The sequence below is a fragment of the Oncorhynchus keta genome, chromosome 14 (assembly GCF_023373465.1).
Source record: "Oncorhynchus keta strain PuntledgeMale-10-30-2019 chromosome 14, Oket_V2, whole genome shotgun sequence".
Taxonomy (NCBI): domain Eukaryota; kingdom Metazoa; phylum Chordata; class Actinopteri; order Salmoniformes; family Salmonidae; genus Oncorhynchus; species Oncorhynchus keta.
In genome coordinates this window covers 59,121,787-59,142,466 of record NC_068434.1, presented here as the reverse complement: position 1 = coordinate 59,142,466, position 20,680 = coordinate 59,121,787, and the positions used below count along the sequence as shown (strand labels likewise).

The window sequence follows — 20,680 nt, the reverse complement described above, 5'->3', positions numbered from 1 at the left end:
CAGCATGTAAATCTTGGTGGGGCACGACAAGCGGATAAGAGGTAATCCATAATATTAATTAAGACATTAATGAGCGAGCTTGGATGGATGTAGTCATAACTATTTGTTCAGCACTTTTGAAATGTACAGCGACAGAATTCAGAACATGGGCCATTCTTATAGTGTTCTCCCTGTACACCAAATCAGAACCGTAGGATAAATAAAGGGGGCATATAAGCAGACAATTTTTATTTAACTAGGCTAGTCAGTTAAGAACAAATTCTTATTTTCAAAGACGGCCTGGGAACAGTGGGTTAACTGCCTTGTTCAGGGGCAGAACGACAGATTTTTACCTTGTCAGCTCGGGGATTCAATCTTGCAATCTTTCGGTTACTAGTCCAACGCTCTAACCACTAGGCTACCTGCTGCCCCATTAATGAAAGCTCTTACAATATTAGATGATTACATTTCTCAAAAACAGGTTATAGGTTACATGTGCACCACCAAGTCAGAACAGTAGGCAAAATTAAGAGTTGAAAATATACCAAATTATTAGGGTGAGGCACATGTGCTACGAACACCTTACTACACAACATACACTTAGTATTACTTTCTTAGCTACAGTATACATATCTCCCTGACATATTACATAATTTAAGCAGCAGCATACAATACATTTTTGGACTCACCTTGTTGTGCTGTGCTCACTTAAACAGGAAGGTGGTGCGGCGGTCCTTTTGTGGGCAAATTTTGTCATCAAACTTTGTAATCAAATGCTGGCATTCTCTGGATTTATGGTGTTTTCAAGACACCTGGGAACTTTGAAAAAAAATAAGGTTGAATCATGATGACGTCTGTGATCTTCAGGTTGTAGCTCTAGAAAAAAAGCCAGAGTTCCCAATTTACAATTCCGAGTTGGATGAAAGTTCAAAACACATTTTCCCAGTCATTTTCCCGGGTTCCCAGTTGTCTTGAACTCACTAAAGTCCGATTTTGCAGTTCTGAGTGAACAGTTGTTTTTATCGCGGCACAAATCATGCTTCATTGACAGCATGGCCAATGTTGAATGTTTATCATTTTAAACTAGGAAAAGAGACACTTAATCTTAGACTTGGGACCACACTGCCACTCCACTGAATATCAGGTTAATGACTGCTTTGAAATGCTTGCAGTTAGCCACTGATTCCTTCCAAACCACTCATTGTTGAATTTGCGATTTCCAACTTGTTGTGTAATGTTTATGTCCAATGGCCGATAAGCACCGCTACGTTTTATCTATAATTTATTTTAATGATTTATCTTCATATGACAAGGATTAAAAAGGATTTCCTAGCAGATTGTTGACTTGATTCATGATGATGACTGCTAGCTAAGATTTTGAAAGTATGATGTTGTCATGATCAGTCCAATCAAAGCTACTGTAGATAAAACGTGATTTGACGTAATTTTATCTGTGGCCAATGCCTGTGAGCCTTCTTGGATGGGCACTTCTAATGTAACTCTATTGCAGTACCCAAGGGGCTAGACTTTTTTAGGTCTACCCTTAGACTTGTGTCATGCCCTGACCTGAGAGAGCCTTTATCTCTATTTTGGTTTGGTCAGGGTGTAATTTGGGTGGGCATTCTATGTTTTGTTTTCTATGTTTCTTTATTTCCATGTTTTGGCTGGGTATGATTCTCAATCAGGGACAGATGTCTCTGATTGGGAATCATATTTAGGTAGCCCTTTTTCCCTCCTTCAGTGTGTGTAGTTGACTTTTGTTAGTGGCACTATAGCCCTGTAAGCTTCACGGTTGTTTCTTCGTTTGTTGTTTTGTTGGTGACATTTTAAATAAAAAGTAAAATGTACACTCACCACGCTGCACTTTGGTCCACTTCTTTCGGCGGCCGTGACAACTTGGCAGTGATGTAGTATCCCCATGAGTGACAGAACACTGAGCCAATCTCGGCGCAACGCTGGCTTGCCCCACCACCACAGAAAGCACTGAGCTAGGCTGAAACACCTGCATTTTGGAGCTGCATTACTTAAGAAAAAAAATGGACCATGTTTGTATGCGGCTTTATTAACTCAAATATATATTTTGTATATTGTTTGCCAACTGATATGTGGCGCGATTAATGACAAAATAACAGGCAAGCACATTGCTAAAAATGTGGGTCTAACTTGCCTTGAATGATGGGTCGCCACTGCTGTACAGTATACCAATTTCTGAAAATAGACCTAGACTATTGATTGATATTGTAGACTCTAACAATGAAAGGTATTCGAAATGAGTATTTTGTGTCAGTGGTTCAGCATTATGTGCATTATGTGGTCATTTTTCATGCTCTAGGTCAAAAGTAGTAACAATGTCTTAAAAATAATATTATATTTTTAACAGTCTATTCTCTCAGGTTCAAATACAATACACTTGTTCATTGAAATATTGATGTTCAGCTTTACTATTAAACACGTTTTTATCTTGGTTTGTTCTGTTGTCATCAATCGTGTATAACATGAGCCTAAGTGGTAATTTTTACAAAGGAAGTGGAAAACTGATGGTTAAAACGAGTAAGTGAGAAACGTATTTTACGTACCACTTTTGATTGGCGCATAAAAGGCTGCTGACTAACACAATATGAAGTACACTACCACTAGACCGTGCAAGTAGACCGTGCCAAAGTAGACTACCACTGTTTTACATTAAGACCGACTCGAGGCATTTTTTTTTTGTGGGGGGTTTAGGATGACCTTTTGATTTTCGCGCGGTGTAGGTCAGTGGCGCAGTGAGTCACCCGCTGGTGAAAAGTGATACTTGAGGACGAGGACACAGGGAGGAGTAGGCTAGTTCAGTTCGTTTCCTAAAAACATATTCCCCCGTACGGTCGTAGCTAAGTGGAGAAACTGTCTGTAAATAGAAAATTATGGATTTAACGAGCTGACACGTTTTTGACAGCATAACATGTTTTCTGTCTCTATTACAGTATAGTTCTCATTCTCTTGACTAAAACTGTCAATTTACACAATCTACACTTGGCGGAGGTTGAGTTTGTTTTACCCGAGTTACAGGTGCTGTATAATCAAGTTTACACTCGCTTAGTTAGGTCAAATGTACTAAATGGAATCGGAACCACTGCTGACTGGGAGCATGAACTACGACTCCCACCCTGACAACAATGATCACCTTGAAAAGGGATCCCCAAAGACAAGACGTCTGTCCTCGGTTGCTGCAGACTATTGCTGTGTCGAAGGGGGTAAGCGTTTCAGTAGTTCACACTATTGGAAGCATAGCTTCACAACATGTTATAACACGGTCATAACCAGTCAATGTCATAACAGCGGACATCACTTGTCATGCCATGATATGCTCATAACACTGTCATGACACATATATATTTAGACCTGTTGTGACATATGACAATGATAAGGTCCTCTACCCTTTCGCCGTAGTATAATATCAGGCCACTGATCACCCAGTCTCTTCTGTTCTGGACGGTGTTGCATTGACATCAGAAGTAATTAAAATGGTTGTATATTCTACTGTAGTGTCTTAACACTTAGTACTTATTTATATAATAAGAAGGACTCTGAATACAAGCAATTGAACTGGAGCTTCACATTTACTCAAACGAGTTAGTACCAGAATAACATAGAACAACACTGCCATGACCAAGGGTGCTTAAAAAGGGGACTTCAGTAAATAACAGAACATAACATTCCTTCTCTTATACAATCAGAGTTACTTTTACCAAACCACAACTGAAACATTTCCCAGAACTTGTTGTAGTTATTTTGCATCTTTTAATTTGAACTTGAACAGTTTGTTTTTGTTTGTTTGTTTATGAGTCCAGTCTGTCTGGTGGACGGTGCCTTCGTTCTGGGTAGCACCTCGGATTGTCTGGAGGCTCTTGAACATCCTCAGTGTGTGCTTGTTCCATTATAGTGTCTGCTATAGCAGCACCTTCATCAACACGTTCCCTTCTTTCAGCCTGGGGTCTCTCTACTGCCCCACAGTTCCCTGTGTGTCACTCTCAGGATCTCTCTGTGCCCGTTCTCTCTCGATTGTTGTGCTGTTTTCCGTGGAATGCATTTGGTTAATGTGACGCCGCCACATTATGTCTGGGCTCACTTGAACCTGGTAAGTTCTGGGTCCCGTTTGCGTGTGTGTACGGTCCCTCTTGTCCATTTCACTCCTCTTCTGTAGTCTCGCACCATCACTTCCTGTCCTGTTTGGAGATGGCGCTCTCGGCCACCGGAGAGCATCTTGGCTTGTTTGTTCAGCACTTCATTACGCCTGTTTGGCTTCATGATGTCCAGCTGTGTGCGGAAAGGCCTCCCGAACATCAGTGCGGCTGGGCTTTCATTTGTCGTGGCATGTGGGGTGTATCGGTAGGAGGCCAGGAACTTGGCCAGTTTTGTTTGCAAAGTCCCTTCGTCTCGTTTTGCTGCACGGAGTCCTTGCTTTAGGGTTTGCACAAAGCGTTCTGCCAGCCCATTGGTGGCAGGGTGGTACGGAGCTGAGGTTGAGTGTTTGATTCCATTTTACTGACATGAATCTTGTAAACTCGTCACTTACAAAAGCTTGTGCGTTGTCACTTACCAGCTGCAGTGGCAAACCGAAGCGTGCAAACGTTGTTCTGAGACACTCTATAGTCTGAGCTGAGGTGGAGGAGTCAGTGCAGAACACCTCTGGCCATTTGGAATGGGCATCAATTATAACCAGAAACATGTGCTTTTCAAAGGGACCAGCGTAGTCCAAATGAATTCTCTACCATGGCACTGCCATTCCCATGGGTGGACTGGGACAGGAGCAGGCCTGTGAAAGGTTTCCAAACATCCGCTACAGTTCTTCGCCATATTATCTATCTGTTGATCCAGACCTGGCCACCAGAAGTGGCTCCTTGCGAGCAGCTTCATTTTGACAATTCCAACATGACCTTCATGTCGTTGCTGCAATACTAGATGTTGGCATTTCTGGGGTATCATGACTCTCATTCCCCACATCAAACATCCTTGGTACGTTGTAATTTCGTTTCTCCGCTGGAAATACGGAGTCAGCTCCTTTCTGCCAGTAGCTGGCCATCCTGACATTGTGTAGGTGTACAGTTTTGACAAGGTCACATCTTTCATTGTCTCATGTTTGATAACTGTGCTTGTGACCGGTAGTGCCTCGAGCTAAGCGGTATGGAACATGTCCACTGCATCCACCCTCCTTTGCCTTCCTCTTGTACACGGCAGTCTGGATAATCCATCTGCATTTGTGTGGAGGGATGACGGCTTAAACTCAATGTCATACATATGACTGGCAAGGAACAGGGCATATCGCTGTAACCTGGCTGCTGTCATTGCTGGAATGCCTTTCTTTGGACTGAAAATGGAAAGCAACGGCTGGTGATCCGTAACCAGTGTGAAACGCTTGCCATATAGGTATGCGTGGAATTTCTTGACGCCCCACACTAGTTCCAGTGCTTCTTTGTCTATTTGTGAGTAGTTTTTCTCTGCTCTTTGTCGGTGCGTCCTGTTATAATCATGTCATCCAGGATACACTGGGTTCCTGTGATTCCTTGCAAAATCTGGTCAATAGTTTGTTGCCAAATGGCTGGGGCTGATGCAATGCCAAAAACCAGGCGCTTATACCTGTATCGACCTTTGTGTGTGTTTATTGTCAGGTACTGTTTGGAGCTCTCTTCAACCGGTAGCTGCAGGTAAGCCTGTTTCAGATCGATTTTACTGAAGTGTTTCCCACCAGCTAGTGCAGCAAAGATGTCATCCAGACGGGGTAGGGGGTATTGGTCCACATGCAACATTGAATTCACAGTTACCTTGAAGTCCCCACACATTCTAACAGAACCGTCTTTCTTCACAATTGGAACTATGGGTGTGGCCCATTCGCTTCTGTCCACTTTCGTCAGGATCCCTGTATCCTGCAAGCGATCAATTTCCGCTTCCACCTTTGGTCTCAGGGGAGTATGGAACAGATCTGGGTTTGCAGAATTTTGGGGTTGCGTCATCTCTTAGTACAAGTTTTGCTGTGAAGCCTTTTACTGTTCCCATCTGATCACTGAAAACTGTGTTGTATTTCTTCCGCAAGTGTTCCAGTGTTTGGTCTGTGCCTTTCTCTTTGGACTGGAACGTGTGGAGCATTTAAGTCACACCAGTTCAGCTTTATTTTTGAAAGCCATTCCCTGCCAAATAATGGGGGGCCAGTTCCAGGCACCACATACAGCTGTAACTGCTGTATTTGCCCCCCATAACGCACTCTGACCTGCAACGCCCCCGTTGGGCTCAATCTCTCTCCTGAGTATGTCTTCAGCAACACATTTGTGTTCTTCAGCTTGATAGCCTTAAAATGCTCATTGTAGACGGTAGTGGAAATGATCGACACTGCAGATCCTGTGTCCAGCTCCATTTTGAGGGGTTTGCCTTCGATATCTGGTGTCACACATATTATGCTACTGCTGGGAGAAGTCACTGTGTTTAACTCCATTGTACCAATTAATCGTTCACCTGAATCACTGCCACTGTTCTCTGTTCTCTGCTAGTGCATTCACAGACCCTTTCATTTTCTCAGTTTTCCTTTTGTGACTGAATTTAGCTTTGCATGCTCTTTGAATGTGCCCCCTTCTACTGCATTTGTGACAAATTTCATCTTTGAAACGACAGTCCTCTGCTCTGTGACCATCTCTGTCACACCTGTTGCATTTTTCGTCCACACGCGGGCGCTGTCGGCTGCGTGAACTTGTGCAGGGAAATTTGTGACAGGTCAGTATTTCTTTTACTTTGCAACTCAAATGCATCTTTAGTCGCGATTTCCATAGCCACAGCAATTTCAACAGCCTTTGCAAACGTGAGCTCTGATTCTGTGAGCAAACGGTTTTGAATGTGTTCATGTTTCAGTCCACAAACAAATCTATCCCTTAATGTGTCATTTAGGTTCTCTCCAAACTTTTCAGTTTCTTCAACTCCCTCCCCCTCATTCTGATCTCTCTTGTGGAAACGAAAACGTTCCGCGATGAGGAGTGGTTTAGGTGATAGGTGATATTGCAATATCTCCACAATCTCTAGGAATGTTTTATTTGAGGGCTTCAGAGGGGCTGTCTCTTAGCAAACGGTACGTTTTTGCGCCAATTAAACTCAACAACGCTGGTCCTCTCTTGTTATCAGCAATGTCGTTTGCAATGAAGTACTGTTCCAGTCGTTCAATGTAAGTTGCCCAGTTTTCTTGCGCGTCATCAAACACATCTATTTTCCCGATGCTAGCCATTCGCTTTACCTCCGGCTCCACGGGTCTTTGATCTGCCGCCTCGTTCTCGTCAGCTCTCCCCTCGTCTTCACTGCTTGCTAGCTGTTGTGCCACAGGGTCAAAATCTACCTCTCTTCCTACGAACTCCATCTGTATTTGTGATGCACACTGCAGGTAATCATCCTCGTCACCATTGTAGTGTCTTAACACTTAGTACTTATTTATATAATAAGAAAGACTCTGAATACAAGCAATTGAATTGGAGCTTCACATTTACTCAAACGAGTTAGTACCAGAATAACATAGAACAACACTGCCATGACCAAGCGTGCTCCATCCTTAATCAGTAATTAACAGAACATAACAACTACAGTCAATCAAATTAACAAAATTGTCTCCAACATGTAATTATTGACTGTAATGTGACTGTATCATTAGCGCATACCCTGTAGCATTTCCACCTCCTCTCATATTGACTAGTATAATAAAGTTTACATTTGAAAATATAAATAACGTTACATCTTGAACAAGGACAGCGGTTTTGTAATGGTCCAGCTTCTCCATGAAGGTGGGGAATCTGTGAGAGAAAGACGAAGAGAGAGATTTGTGACTGGTGCCGTGATGAGTATCTCAGGTCAAGACAACAATCATTACATTCATTATTGGTTATTGTCATTCAACTGTCATTTTGACGTGAGTGGGCTGAAACGGGGCCGGGCCACCTGTCTTTGGGTCACTCACAGGAAGTTAGACTCGAAGTTTGATAAATGGCAGCCTCCCTCAAAGTCTTCACCTCCACAATGGATACAGATGCATGAGCTAGCTCCTTTCTCTGAAAAATACAAGAAGAGAAATCAGAGTAGGGTATACAGCACGGGTAATACCGCTACAGAAAGATACACTCAAATCTAAGACCAATAGCTAACACATTCAAATCACAATTTCTCAATGTTTACATTTACATATAGCTAATGTTACCTCTCAACTATTCATGTACAATAGCTCGCTAGCTACCTCGCTATTTATTTGAACCTTTTATTTAGCGAGGCAAGTCAGTTATGAACAAATTCTTATTTACAACGATGGCCTCCCGGGGAACAGTAGGTTAACTGCCTTGTTCATTGAGTGGATGCTGCCAACATACTGACTCAATCTCTAGCCACTTTAATAATGAAACATTGATTTATCACTAGCCACTTTAAACAATTCCACTTTATATAATATTTACATACCCTACATTACTCATATCATATGTATATACTGTACTCTATACCATCTTGCCTATGCCGTTCGGCCATCGCTCATTCATATATCTTTATGTACATATTCTTTTTCATTCCTTTACATTTGTGTGTTTAAGGTAGTTGTTGTGAAATTGTTAGGTTAGGTTTATGGTTAGATATTACTGCATGGTCGGAACTAGAAGCACAAGCATTTCGCTAAACTCCCATTAACATCTGCTAATCATGTGTATGTGACCAAATACAATTTGATTTGTTCAGGCGCAGAACGACAGATTTTTACCTTGTCATCTCGGGGTTTGGATCCAGCACCCTTTCGGTTACTGGCTCAACGCTCGAACCACTAGGCTACCCGCCGCTAGTGTTTGCAAATCTCTAAGATGGTGTTGTGCAAAACGACTATCTAAATATTCCCCCATGCATTGTAAGGTTATAGGCATCAACAGTACAGCTGTTATCCCCACAAGGTGAGGTATTGAAAGGTATTGAAAACGGGGGTGTCAATAAGTTTGACCCCTACCTTTGAGAGAAAAAAAGTATTACTTGTTAAACACATTTTTTTCTCTCTGAACAATTGTATGAGTATAAAATAATATAATTTCCCTATTTGTTGAGCATACAATATAGGTCAGTATTTAAATTCTTTATTTTAAACAGTCATTTTTGCCAATTTTATCAAGGGTGTCAATAATTTCAGACCCCACATATACGGTATACATATACATATATAATTTAATGATCTATAGAATTTATGTCAAGTATGCCTTTTAAAATATTATGAACTACATTTGACACATGGGCTCCAGACAAAGTATATTTAAAAAACAAACACACTTTTTAAAGAGCGTACTACTGTCTGGAGGCCTATCACGTACATCACCCTATATCAGTCATAAGTCACAAATGCTGTTCTGCTCCTGCACTCATCCCAGTCATCAGCAACAGAGCATTGGGGTAGGCACATGTTTGACATCAATGTATGTGCAATTACCATGGTAATAAAATGGCCAATTTCAGAAAATGTTATATAACATACTATTTACAAGTAGGCTATGCTGGAATGGAATGGTTTGCCTTGTGTGGTAGGTTTTGTGGGTTTTGGCACTCTAATGTAGGTGTCATAACCAGTCATAAAAGATTGCATAATATGTCACAACACATATAAATATGTGTCATGACAGTGTTGTGACAATGTTATGTCAGGTTATGATATGTTACGCCAACTGTTATAACATGTTATGACATGGTTATGACCGTGTAATAAGGTGTTATGACCCTATGCTTCAAGTAAAGTGTTACCAATTGTTTTTAATGTCTCAAAACTCTATTTGAGTGGTACACAGTGTGTTTATAAAAAATCTTTAAGATGCTTGTTGACAGTAGAAATCATTGACAGGAAGTTTTCTTTGGTAAGCAAATTGTGGACTGCTTTTGAGAAAAGCTGCCCTGTCAGAGACAGCCACGATGAGTGATGACATATGATGTGGTTGTAGTGGCCCAGCGTTGTTTGGTCGGGGTAGGCCGTCGTTGTAAATAAAAATGCTTTACACCACTCCACCCAAATTTGGCATTGTGCATGGTGAATTTAGGCTTGTGTGCGGCTGCTCGGCCATGGAATTCCATTTCATGAAGCTCCGGACCAACAGTTCTTGTGCTGACGTTGCTTTCAAAGGCAGATTGGAACTCGGTACTGAGTGATGCAACCGAGGAAAGACAATTTACGCGCTTCAGCACTCGGCGGTCCCATTCTGTGTGCTTGTGTGGACTACCACTTTGCGGCTGAGCCGCTGTTGCTCCTAGACGTTTTCACTGCATAATAACAGCACTGACCAGGGAAGCTCTAGCAGGGCAGAAATTTTACGAACTGACTTGTTCGAAAGTTGTCATCCTATGACGGTGCCACGTTGAAAGTCACTGAGCTCTTCAGTACGGGCCATTCTACTACAAATGTTTGTCTATGGAGATTGCATGGTGGTGTGCTCAATTTTATTCACCTGTCAGCAATGGGTGTGGCTGAAATAGACCCAATTCACTCATTTGAAGGGGGGCAAATGGAGACAAAGACAAATCCAGGAGACGATATGGCTTCTTAACACAGATCAGAATAGCTTCATGAATTGGATTTAAACTGAAAATGATAATTGAATTGAAGTGACAGTCCAGTAAATGTAAGAAGGTTCAGTTGACATTTAGATGTGTAATGAGCTCTGTGGAAAAATGCCTGGAATCAGTAGCTAATTTAATCTGACCGCGCGAGGGATGTTTGGAGCACACTATTCGTCCAGGCTTGGGTCTAATTCAATTTGAATATTTGAACGACTAAGATGAATTCAGACATGCTAGTGTTGAAGTTTACTGCATACACATGCACACAGGCCTACTGTAGGATTAGGATATGGGCTCAGACTTTGACCTCTGGAACTGACTGCGCTGGTTTTTGTTATCGAATCAGTGGCCACTGATAAAAGGTGATCACGAGATGCACGTTTTTTGGGGGGTTGGGGTTTATTCATTTGCTTGAGAAAAGTGACAGATAGGTAGACAGGTTTGTTTTCAATGTTTTGTTTTCAACCAAATACAGAGTGAATTTATTTGCTTGAGAACTACTATTGCTTCACAGCACGTGCTTTTGACAATGTACAAGCGTAATCATTTCCCTCTCCTCATACACAGGTGATGAGGATCTCTACCTCCAGCAAGCTGTCGTGTTTATTGAGGACGCCATACAGGTGAAACATATATATGCTCTGTATGAACTGTCGCTGTAACTGATTGACATATATTGTTTGTATGACTGGTGTGGATTAGGAACTACCCCCTAAACTGCGGTTTCAAAACAATGAAATGTGTTTCTCGTTCTACAGTACCGATCCATCAATCATAGAGTGGATGCAAACTCGTTACGTCTGTACAGGTGGTACTACTCCAGGATATGGCAATGGTAAGTCTACTACTGTCGCGAGTCAAAGTATATTGTTTTGGATTGTTCTGCACGTTTCTATTCTTATATTGGTCCTATCCTCTGAAGGATGTCATTATATCCCCTCTGCATTGTATCTCACTGCAGTGTGTGACCACACTCAGCATGGCTATGTCTTAACTCTGTCCTGTCTTAGCTTCCTCTGTGGTTAGGTGTAGTGAGAAGAGCACTTTTATGACAGTGAAGCCAACCATCACCCTTCTCGTTCTCAGTCAGATGTTTGAACCCCACCCCCAATGGGTTTTGTGTCATTGTTAAACGACTGTCTGTGTTGCTCAGGGGGCTGGGCCTGACTATTGCGGTCGTCTTGATGCTGGCTTTCATCGAGAGGCCCTCGTCCTTCTCCTACACATCAGACCCTCGCTTCAGACCTCCCCCCTGGGAGCCCCCCTGTGGCCTGACAGAGGGCATAGAGATGGTCTGTCTCGTCATCTTTGCCATTGACTTTGCTACCAAGGTAACCATCAGACCATGTTTCTGCCAATGCCAACGGGGAAGAGACACACAGTAGATGGGCAACAATAAGTCTACATGAAAATCCCCGTTGTGTCTTTATTTGCAATAAAAATAGATATGACTCTAACTGAATATATTGTTCTTAGAGCTACTTGATTGGTTGGGAGGAGTTTCAGAAGTGCAAGTGGTTGATTGTCTACATCTTGGTCGTCTCAGCGTCTGTAATTGATTGGGCGTTGACGTTGAGCATGTATTGTGATCAGGTGAGAGGATATTCAAAGTGTTGGTTTAAACATCCTCTGTAATATTTACCAGTTCATAAAGATATGGTTTTGTAATGCAAAGATTCGAATGGAATGTTGCTCCTTCCCTGTTGTTGTCGATGGCAGAACTTGCGAGTTAGGAGACTCATTCGGCCCTTCTTCCTCCTTCAAAACTCCTCCCTGATGAAGAAAACCTTGAAGTGCATCAAGCGGACCCTCCCAGAGATAGCCAGGTAATTGTGTTTGCCACCAACACTTTCTTCAATCTCATACCTTCCCTTCACAGCTTTACAATTATCGTCAACCTAAAAATGCTCTCACTTCTGTGATCACATACGTAGTTCCCTAAAACTGCACCGTAGGGTAAATTTAGGGTTATATACATACACGATTCACTCTTGTTCCAGTACATGTGAGACCCACAGAGGGCACCCTAATATACTTGTATATGTACAGTGGGGAGAACAAGTATTTGATACACTGCCGATTTTGCAGGTTTTCCTACTTACAAAAAATGTAGAGGTCTGTCATTTTTATCATAGGTACACTTCAACTGTGAGAGATGGAATCTAAAACAAAAATCCAGAAAATCACATTGTATGATTTTTGAGTAATTAATTTGCATTTTATTGCATGCCTTAAGTATTTGATCACCTACCAACCAGTAAGAATTCCGGCTCTCACAGACCTGTTAGTTTTTCTTTAAGAAGCCCTCCTGTTCTCCACTCATTACCTGTATTAACTGCACCTGTTTGAACTCGTTACCTGTATAAAAGACACCTGTCCACACACTCAATCAAACAGACTCCAACCTCCAAGAACTACAGGAAATGTATGATCTCTGTAATTGCAAACAAAGGTTTCTGTACCAAATATTAAGTTCTGCTTTTCTGATGTATCAAATACTTATGTCATGCAATAAAATACAAATGAATTACTTAAAAATCATACAATGTGGTTTTCTGGAATTTTGTTTTCGATTCCATCTCTCACAGTTGAAGTGTATCTATGGTATAAATAACCGACCTCTACGTGCTTTGTAAGTAGGAAAACCTGCAAAATCGGCAGTGTATCAAATACTTGTTCTCCCCACTGTATATAGGCCTGACTGTCATTGCAGAGGTGTCTAATGCACCACTCCTCTCTCTCTCTTACCTCCCAGTGTTATCCTGCTCCTGGCCCTCCACCTCTGCCTCTTCACCATGATTGGCATGCTGCTCTTTGCTAAAGGAGAGGTACACCCTGTTCCACCCTGCTGGCTGTTCTGTTGACGCCCAGTTCTCAAGCCAGAATGTGCCCTTTTTTACCTTACCGCACGACTGTTTTATTCACCCCGGTGGTACAGAGCTTTAACAGAGCTTTTAACACCAACCAGTGGTAGATGTGTCATATTACACTTGTCTAAATAAAGACCTGTACAGTAACTCGCCCTCACGTGACCATTAAGACCAGGATAACGCACGATGAATGTCCATTTAGCATTGTTGTTATAAGGGACTTAAATATCTCCGTATTACCTCTTTTGTCCCTAGAATCCAAAGCAAAATGGGGAGTGGGAGGCCTACTTCAGAGACTTGCCGACGTCTCTCTTCTCTCTCTTGGTGCTCCTCACTACAGCCAATAACCCTGATGGTAAGTCCACCGTGTAGGTCATAGTGAATTAAACATATATTTCCTGCTGAATAATTTACAGATGTCTTCTCCACCTAAACCTGTTTTCATGTTGTTGTTTTTTAACAGTGATGATTCCGGCCTATTCCTTAAACCGAGGATACTCCATCTTCTTCATTCTCTTCAGTGGTTTCGGTACGAACTAGCCACCAAATGAACTGTTAAGAGACACGGAAAATATGAAACGGATTAAGTGGTAACACAATAGGTTGATCATTTGTCTTATTTACTTGCTCCTAGGAACCTACTTCTTGATGAACTTGCTAACTGCCATCGTTTACAACCAGTTCAGGGGATACCTGCTGGTGAGTTTAAGACTGCCTTTGGATTGATGTGATTTAAATATCAGACCATTTTAAGGTACAGTGTAAACCCCATAGGTAATCATGATGAAGCTGTTCTCTTGTGGCAGATGTCTGTCCAGGCGTCCATCTTAAGGAGGAGACTGGGCGTCAGAGCTGCCTTTGAGGTCATGTCCTGCCAGGGGCGGGGTCAGGACGCTACACACTCAGAGGAGCATGTGTAAGACTGCTCATTCTCTTACCCGTAGACCTACACACACAAAGACACACACACACACTGAATGGCCTTACATCTTGTTCCCCCCAGAGAGCGTGTGCGGGTGGATGCCTCTTTGCAGGTCATGGCGAGGGTACAAATGAAGTCCTACTACAGACAAGCCATCATCAAGGTGAGAAAAGACTACGGTGCAAATCTTTAGAACGCGTTGGATAAACATTTGAATATAGCTCCCTTTGAATGTGCCTCTCTCTCTCTCTCTCTCTCTCTCTCTCTCTCTCTCTCTCTCTCTCTCTCTCTCTCTCTCTCTCTGTGTAGAGAGTGCAGCAGTTGTCTGATGGCTTTATCCAGTGGGAGGCCTTCCGGAGGCTTTTTGACGAGCTAGACAAGGACCGCATCAAAGAGGTGGTTGCCACATCTCATTACCTGCTCTGCGCTTCTCCACTGGATCAATGTTACTGGAATGGATTTAACGTCAAAGTCGGTTCTAAACTGGCTTATTTTACTTGTCTAAATGATAGATTGCTCCTGTGTGATTTGACAAGTCTTCATTGTCTTTCTCCTGCAGCACCCTCCGAAGCCAGAGTACAACTCCTCACTCCTCCAGCGGCTTCAGTTGCTTTTCAGCCATTACTATGTTACGGTAGTGGGCAACGCCGTGGCCCTGGTCAATGTCATGTGCATCTGTGTAAGTCCAGGACCTTCGGAACAGACAGGATGTCGAGCCTGTATTTTGCGTGTCCATCATATTAGACCGAGGCTCAACTTGTTTGGTCTCTCTGTTTCTCTCTCTCTGTGTGTGTTGCAGACCATACTGGTGCTTGACTCTGAGAAGTCCATTGCAGAGCGGGATGACTACTACATGGAAGTTATTAACTGCTTCTTTATTCTATACTACCTGATGGAGATGAGTCTAAAGATATTAGCCTTTGGGTGGAGAGGCTACTTGTCATACAGAAACAATATATTTGATGGACTTCTCACAGTTTGCCTTCTGGTAAGGTATTCTGTAAATGAAAGGAAACATATTAAAAAGGTGCAGTATGTAGAAATCACTCGCCCATTTCGATGCTTCTCCTAATTTCAGTTTAACAATGTATAGTGTGTAGAGAATCATTGCGCAATCTAAACTGCTCTGAAATGTATTTTCATGAACCAAATACAGTGCCGTGCGAAAATATTCAGCCCCCTTGAACTTTGCGACCTTTTGCCACATTTCAGGCTTCAAACATAAAGATATAAAACTGTATTTTTTTGTGAAGAATCAACAACAAGTGGGACACAATCATGAAGTGGAACGACATTTATTGGATATTTCAAACTTTTTTAACAAATCAAAAACTGAAAAATTGGGCGTTCCACTTCATGATTGTGTCCCACTTGTTGTTGATTCTTCACAAAAAAATACAGTTTTATATCTTTATGTTTGAAGCCTGAAATGTGGCAAAAGGTCGCAAAGTTCAAGGGGGCCGAATACTTTCGCAAGGCACTGTATCTTATATTTTCAGCTGTTGGAAGCTGGTGTACAAAACAGAAAGAGAAAAGACGCTTGCTAAAACGTAACTTAACGGGGAGCATAGCAAAAGTGCACATCGAATGGATCTACCGCTTCTCAGATCTATAACTCACATTTCTATGCGAATTTGTTCCGGTCGCCCCCCCAAAAAGCTACATACTGCCCCTTTTAAGCATATTTCTGTCTTGGTAATAGAACTCAAAAGTATTTGATTTTTCTTTTACAGGTCCTTCAGATCACCATTTTTGCCACCTACAGGCTTCCGTTTCCTAAATGGTTGGTGTCTTCACTTCGGTCATATTTCTCGCTAAAACAAATATATTCTGTATAAGGAAATTGTCTTGAAGGATGGTGCTCATTTGTATATACAGTTACAATAGTGATGAAAGAGTAACTTTGTTTACACACACACACACACACACACACACACACACACACACACACACACACACACACACACACACACACACACACACACACACACACACACACACACACACACACACACACACACACACACACACACACACAGGTACATGTGGATGGTTGAAAACAGGAATAGAAACATGGACATATAGATATGGTACATGGTGATGCACATAGCAGAGGAAGAGTGTTACTGAATAAAACACTACGATGGATGAACGATAAGTAACTAAGTAGCACTGTGAGATTGAATAAACCTTTGTGGTGTGGTTGTCCCAGGAACCCAGCATCGCGTGGCCTGATGTCTCTGTGGGAGATGGTGCGTCTGGTCAACATGCTCATCGTCGTCCGTTTCCTCCGAATCATCCCTGATATCAAGGTGAGGAAGTGGTGCCGCTGGGGAGAAGTAGTGTCGTCGTTTTGGGCCTCCCGAGTGCCGCGGCGGTCAAAGGCACTGCATCTCAGTACAAGAGGCGTCATTACAGTCCCCGGTTCAAATCCACGCTGTATCACATCCGGCCGTGATTGGGAGTCCCACAGGGCGGCACACTATTGGCCCAGCGTCGTCTGGGTTTGGCCGGGGTAGGCCGTCATTGTAAATAAGAATTTGTTCTTAACTGATTTGCCGAGTTAAGTAAACAAATAATGATAATTCAATGAGATATTTGACGTATTTGGCTCCACCTAATGGTGGAAATGGTTTATTGCTGGACTTATGCTCTATTTTGGTGTACCGGTATGTCAATAGATTTGTATTGTTGTAAATTCATGCCGGTACAGCCAATGTCTTTAGCATCTCTGGTTATGCGTGTTGGTATTACACTATAGAAACAGTCATCCTTAATGCCTCTTTTAGCTGATGGCCCTCATAGCGAGTACTTTGGTCGACCTGGTGAAAAACCTCAGAGCTTTTGCAGGAATACTAGTGGTGAGTGACTCAACGGCACTTGTTTTTCTTCTCTTTTGTTCTCACATCTTAACTAGTCATTTGAAATGCATGTCTTATACACTAGGCGTCTGTTTGCTGGACGTCATGGATTCCCTATCACAGCTAACATCTATCTGTGTTTTTGCACGTCATTCTTCTTTAGGTGGTGTTCTATGTGTTTGCTGTCCTTGGCATCTGGCTGTTCCAGGGAGCCATCACAGCTCCAGGGCAGATGAGGTACACTTTGACAATGATGTATTTGAACGCTTGTACACTATTCAAAGGTAGCAATGGCCTCATACAGTAGCTAATGTGGCTGTTTTAATGTGTTTACTGTGTGAGGTAATTGAAGTTGATTTGTATCTATTCCTCTACAGTGTGATGTCCAATTCCAGTATGAAGAACGTCACCGTGGAGTGTGGTTCCTACGAGCAGCTGGGCTACTGGCCAAACAACTTTGACGACTTTGCTGTGGGTACCCTTCTCTCGTCTCTCACTCTGCCAGTCCCTGAAGCCAAATCATAGGCAGAGAACACAGAGGCTTAGCTCAAGGCGAACATTCTGACTTTAACGATAGCATTCTCTGCATAGCCCTGTCTACTGTCATAAGAGACTGGTTTAATGAGAATGGGCTTTGGAGGGAATGAAACAGTAAAAAACATGGTTGGCATTCTATCTGTGACTCATCTGTACTGGGAAGGCTGATGTTGTGGGGGTAACTTTTCAAAGGGATAATGCACTGAAGTAACTTTTAAAAGATGCCTATAAAATACCTTGGTGGGTATGTTGACATTTCAGTCCCGGTCAATCCAATTAGTCTTTAAATTGGGTCTAAATGTTGAGAGAGAGTGGACACAAACCTCTGTTTTCGTTCTCCTCTCTCCCTCTGTTTTGATCAGTCTTCCCTCGTCCTCCTTTACAACGTCATGGTGGTGAATAACTGGCAAGTGTTCATGGATGCCTACACCAGATACACCACAGAGTAAGCCAACCGTAATACACACCGATGCATGAGTCTTATGATCCAACTGTCAGATGCTTCACGTTTGTTTCCCCTTCCACTAGAGGGCAGCAGTTGACACTGAAGCACATGAGTCCTTTTCATTTTCTGGGGCCGTGCCTTACTTTAATGAGCTCCCGCTTCATAATATTTATCTCATTTCAGTTGTTCCCTAAAAAATTGCAACTGTTTGGTTGGTTAAAAAAGCTTTTGTACCCAACTCAGGACAAGGCTAGTAACGGTGAAAATGCATGTAGGAGTGGGGGCATAGTCATTATTTGTCCTGCTTAAAGAGGACGAAGACAAGTTAATTGTGCATGGGGCTCCGTTTGTAAAACAGTGATTATGGGTAATGGGGATGTGTCCATGTAAACAGTTGATCAGGTTTCTTCTCTCCTCCCAGGTGGTCCAAGGTCTACTTTGTCTCCTGGTGGCTTACCTCCTCTGTCATGTGGGTCAACTTGTTTGTGGCTCTCATCTTGGAGGTATGTATGAACTTATGCTGGCCTGATTTGTACTTACTGTGTTTTAAGTGCAAGATGTTTCTGGAGGGGGGGAAACATGTAAACGCCACGATACCTCTGTTTTATGTAACAGAACTTCATCTATAAGTGGGACCGGAGTGTCATGTGTTCAGTGGCGGATGTTGAGCGAATAGGTTATGAGACGTCCGTCCAGCTCATGTTCAGGTAGGTTGCTGCAACTCTGCAGCTGCTTTTTAACTCTGCTCTGGCTCTGGCTTTTTTGCTCCTGTTTGTTGTCTGAGTGGTTGCATATTCCTACTTTCTGGTGTTTGGGTTTTAGGCCTAGAGGTCAGTCACAAACTGGGATACCCTCACTGTCAGCGGTTCTGTCAGTCCTCTGTGAACTGCCTTAAATCGTGCTCGTTGGCTCCTCGCGTTTCATTGCTGAATCACTTTTCCCCCAACAAATATTCAGAAATGCTTTTGTCTGGGCAATTGTGTCTGGTGAGCTTTCTGATAACAAACTGGAAAATGGCATGTATTTCTTCAGGACCTTGCTTGCAGATAATGCATTATATCATTTAGGGCTGGGAATTACCAGGGACCTAACGATATTATCATAATACTTAGGTGCCCGATTCGATATGTATTGCAATTCTCGCGATTTTGTTGCGATTCGATGTTCCAAACATATTGTTCGCCATGTCTGCTGCAGAGTGACGAGAGAGAGAGCCATGATCAGTCAAGGATATAAAAGCGCTGGAAACATCTTGGCTCACTATTTATAGGATAGGTGCAGGCACAGCTTAGGTGTTCAGGTGCAGGTACAGCCGACGAGCACTTTATTTGGTAAAAATCGTCAAAAATAATATTGCGACATGTAACTGTATCAATTTGTACCCCATCACTAATATAATTGGTCGCAAAAACATCCGCCCACCCTTTTCACCTGCTCGATCAACTAAACGCATGGCGCTGAACTATTTGCCCGAAAGTGCTGTTGATATGTTTAGCAGGGACAAGTCAGAAGAGCAACCCTTAATGCCCATCCCTAAATGCACGTTGTGGACTACGGCAGCCGCCTGCATGAGCGTGCTTCGCTTCAACTCGCTGTGTGTCTCTTGACACTGTTTGGTGTCCTGTCTTTTAAAACTCCACTGTGTCTTCCAGAGAACACATTCAGGAGCCTACAGAGGAGGAACTGGTCACCCAACTCCACCAGCACCCTCACCTGCACCTCAGCTGATGACCCTATGTCCGACCAGGCCAATCCAAAATAAACAGGGCCTTTACTGGCTACCACGTATGTCTGTGTGAATGGCAGGGACTCAAAAGCACGAGAGACTATATTGTTAGGGCTCAATTCTCAATTCTGATTAGTCCTATGTTGTCACATTTTGTATATTTTTGCACTCAAACCACTGGACAACTGCTCCACTCAGGAGCTCCCATTATTACTTTTGTTTGATGGCAATCACTGTATGCCTTCAAACAAAACAAAATACACCACTGTTCTTCATGGAATGATTGAATTATTTACGGGAGTAAAAAGGGGGAAAGGACTCGTTTTTATCCGTATATTTGTCATGAAAGCGGTTTCTTTTGCTTACCTGCCTTGCAATGTAAATAGGATTTTGCCTTTAGCTAAATAAATAAATATGGGTTTTATCTCGGTGACTGTTATATAAATGATGAAATATGTGTTTAGCATGGCTGGAAAAGATTCTCTCAAATGTGTGAAACTCATTTTTAGACAAGGCCTGCCCTTGTGTTTTTGTCGTTGTTGCATTGGGTCAATTCTCTCCCGAATAGCTATAGCAACAATTTAATCTTGAAGTTCCATAATTACCTGACTGTTGCAATCAGTTGGAAGGTGTTGTGTGTTTTCTGAGACCCTCGGGTCTTCCGGCCATAACCACCAACTGATATCTCCCTCCTCCTCACTCATCAGGTCAGGCTAGTTAGTGATAAGCGTGAATGAAGATTTCCTGCTGATGCATCCTGGTGATGGCCAT

General features: G+C 42.6%; 1 protein-coding gene and 1 long non-coding RNA gene across 2 annotated transcripts; one reads left to right on the top strand and one right to left on the bottom strand.

Annotated features, from left to right (window-relative positions):
• The first annotated feature begins 2,736 nt into the window (after positions 1–2,736).
• Positions 2,737–20,339, top strand: LOC118393715 (two pore channel protein 2-like). The gene is made up of 24 exons (XM_035786725.2): positions 2,737–3,212; positions 11,116–11,171; positions 11,307–11,383; positions 11,702–11,879; positions 12,025–12,141; positions 12,268–12,374; positions 13,304–13,376; positions 13,674–13,773; positions 13,882–13,947; positions 14,053–14,117; positions 14,225–14,334; positions 14,422–14,503; positions 14,650–14,736; positions 14,900–15,019; positions 15,140–15,328; positions 16,074–16,123; positions 16,553–16,652; positions 17,130–17,201; positions 17,365–17,438; positions 17,579–17,672; positions 18,101–18,183; positions 18,605–18,686; positions 18,799–18,890; positions 19,836–20,339. The coding sequence occupies exons 1-24, from the start codon at positions 3,077–3,079 to the stop codon at positions 19,909–19,911; spliced, it is 2,286 nt and encodes a 761-aa protein (XP_035642618.1). The 5' UTR covers positions 2,737–3,076; the 3' UTR covers positions 19,912–20,339.
• Positions 7,456–13,407, bottom strand: LOC118393719 (uncharacterized). Its single transcript, XR_004827596.2, has 3 exons — positions 13,297–13,407; positions 7,943–8,033; positions 7,456–7,778 (listed from the first exon to the last, which is right to left on the bottom strand). It is a non-coding gene; the product is annotated as an uncharacterized LOC118393719 (long non-coding RNA).
• Positions 20,340–20,680: the final 341 nt, after the last annotated feature.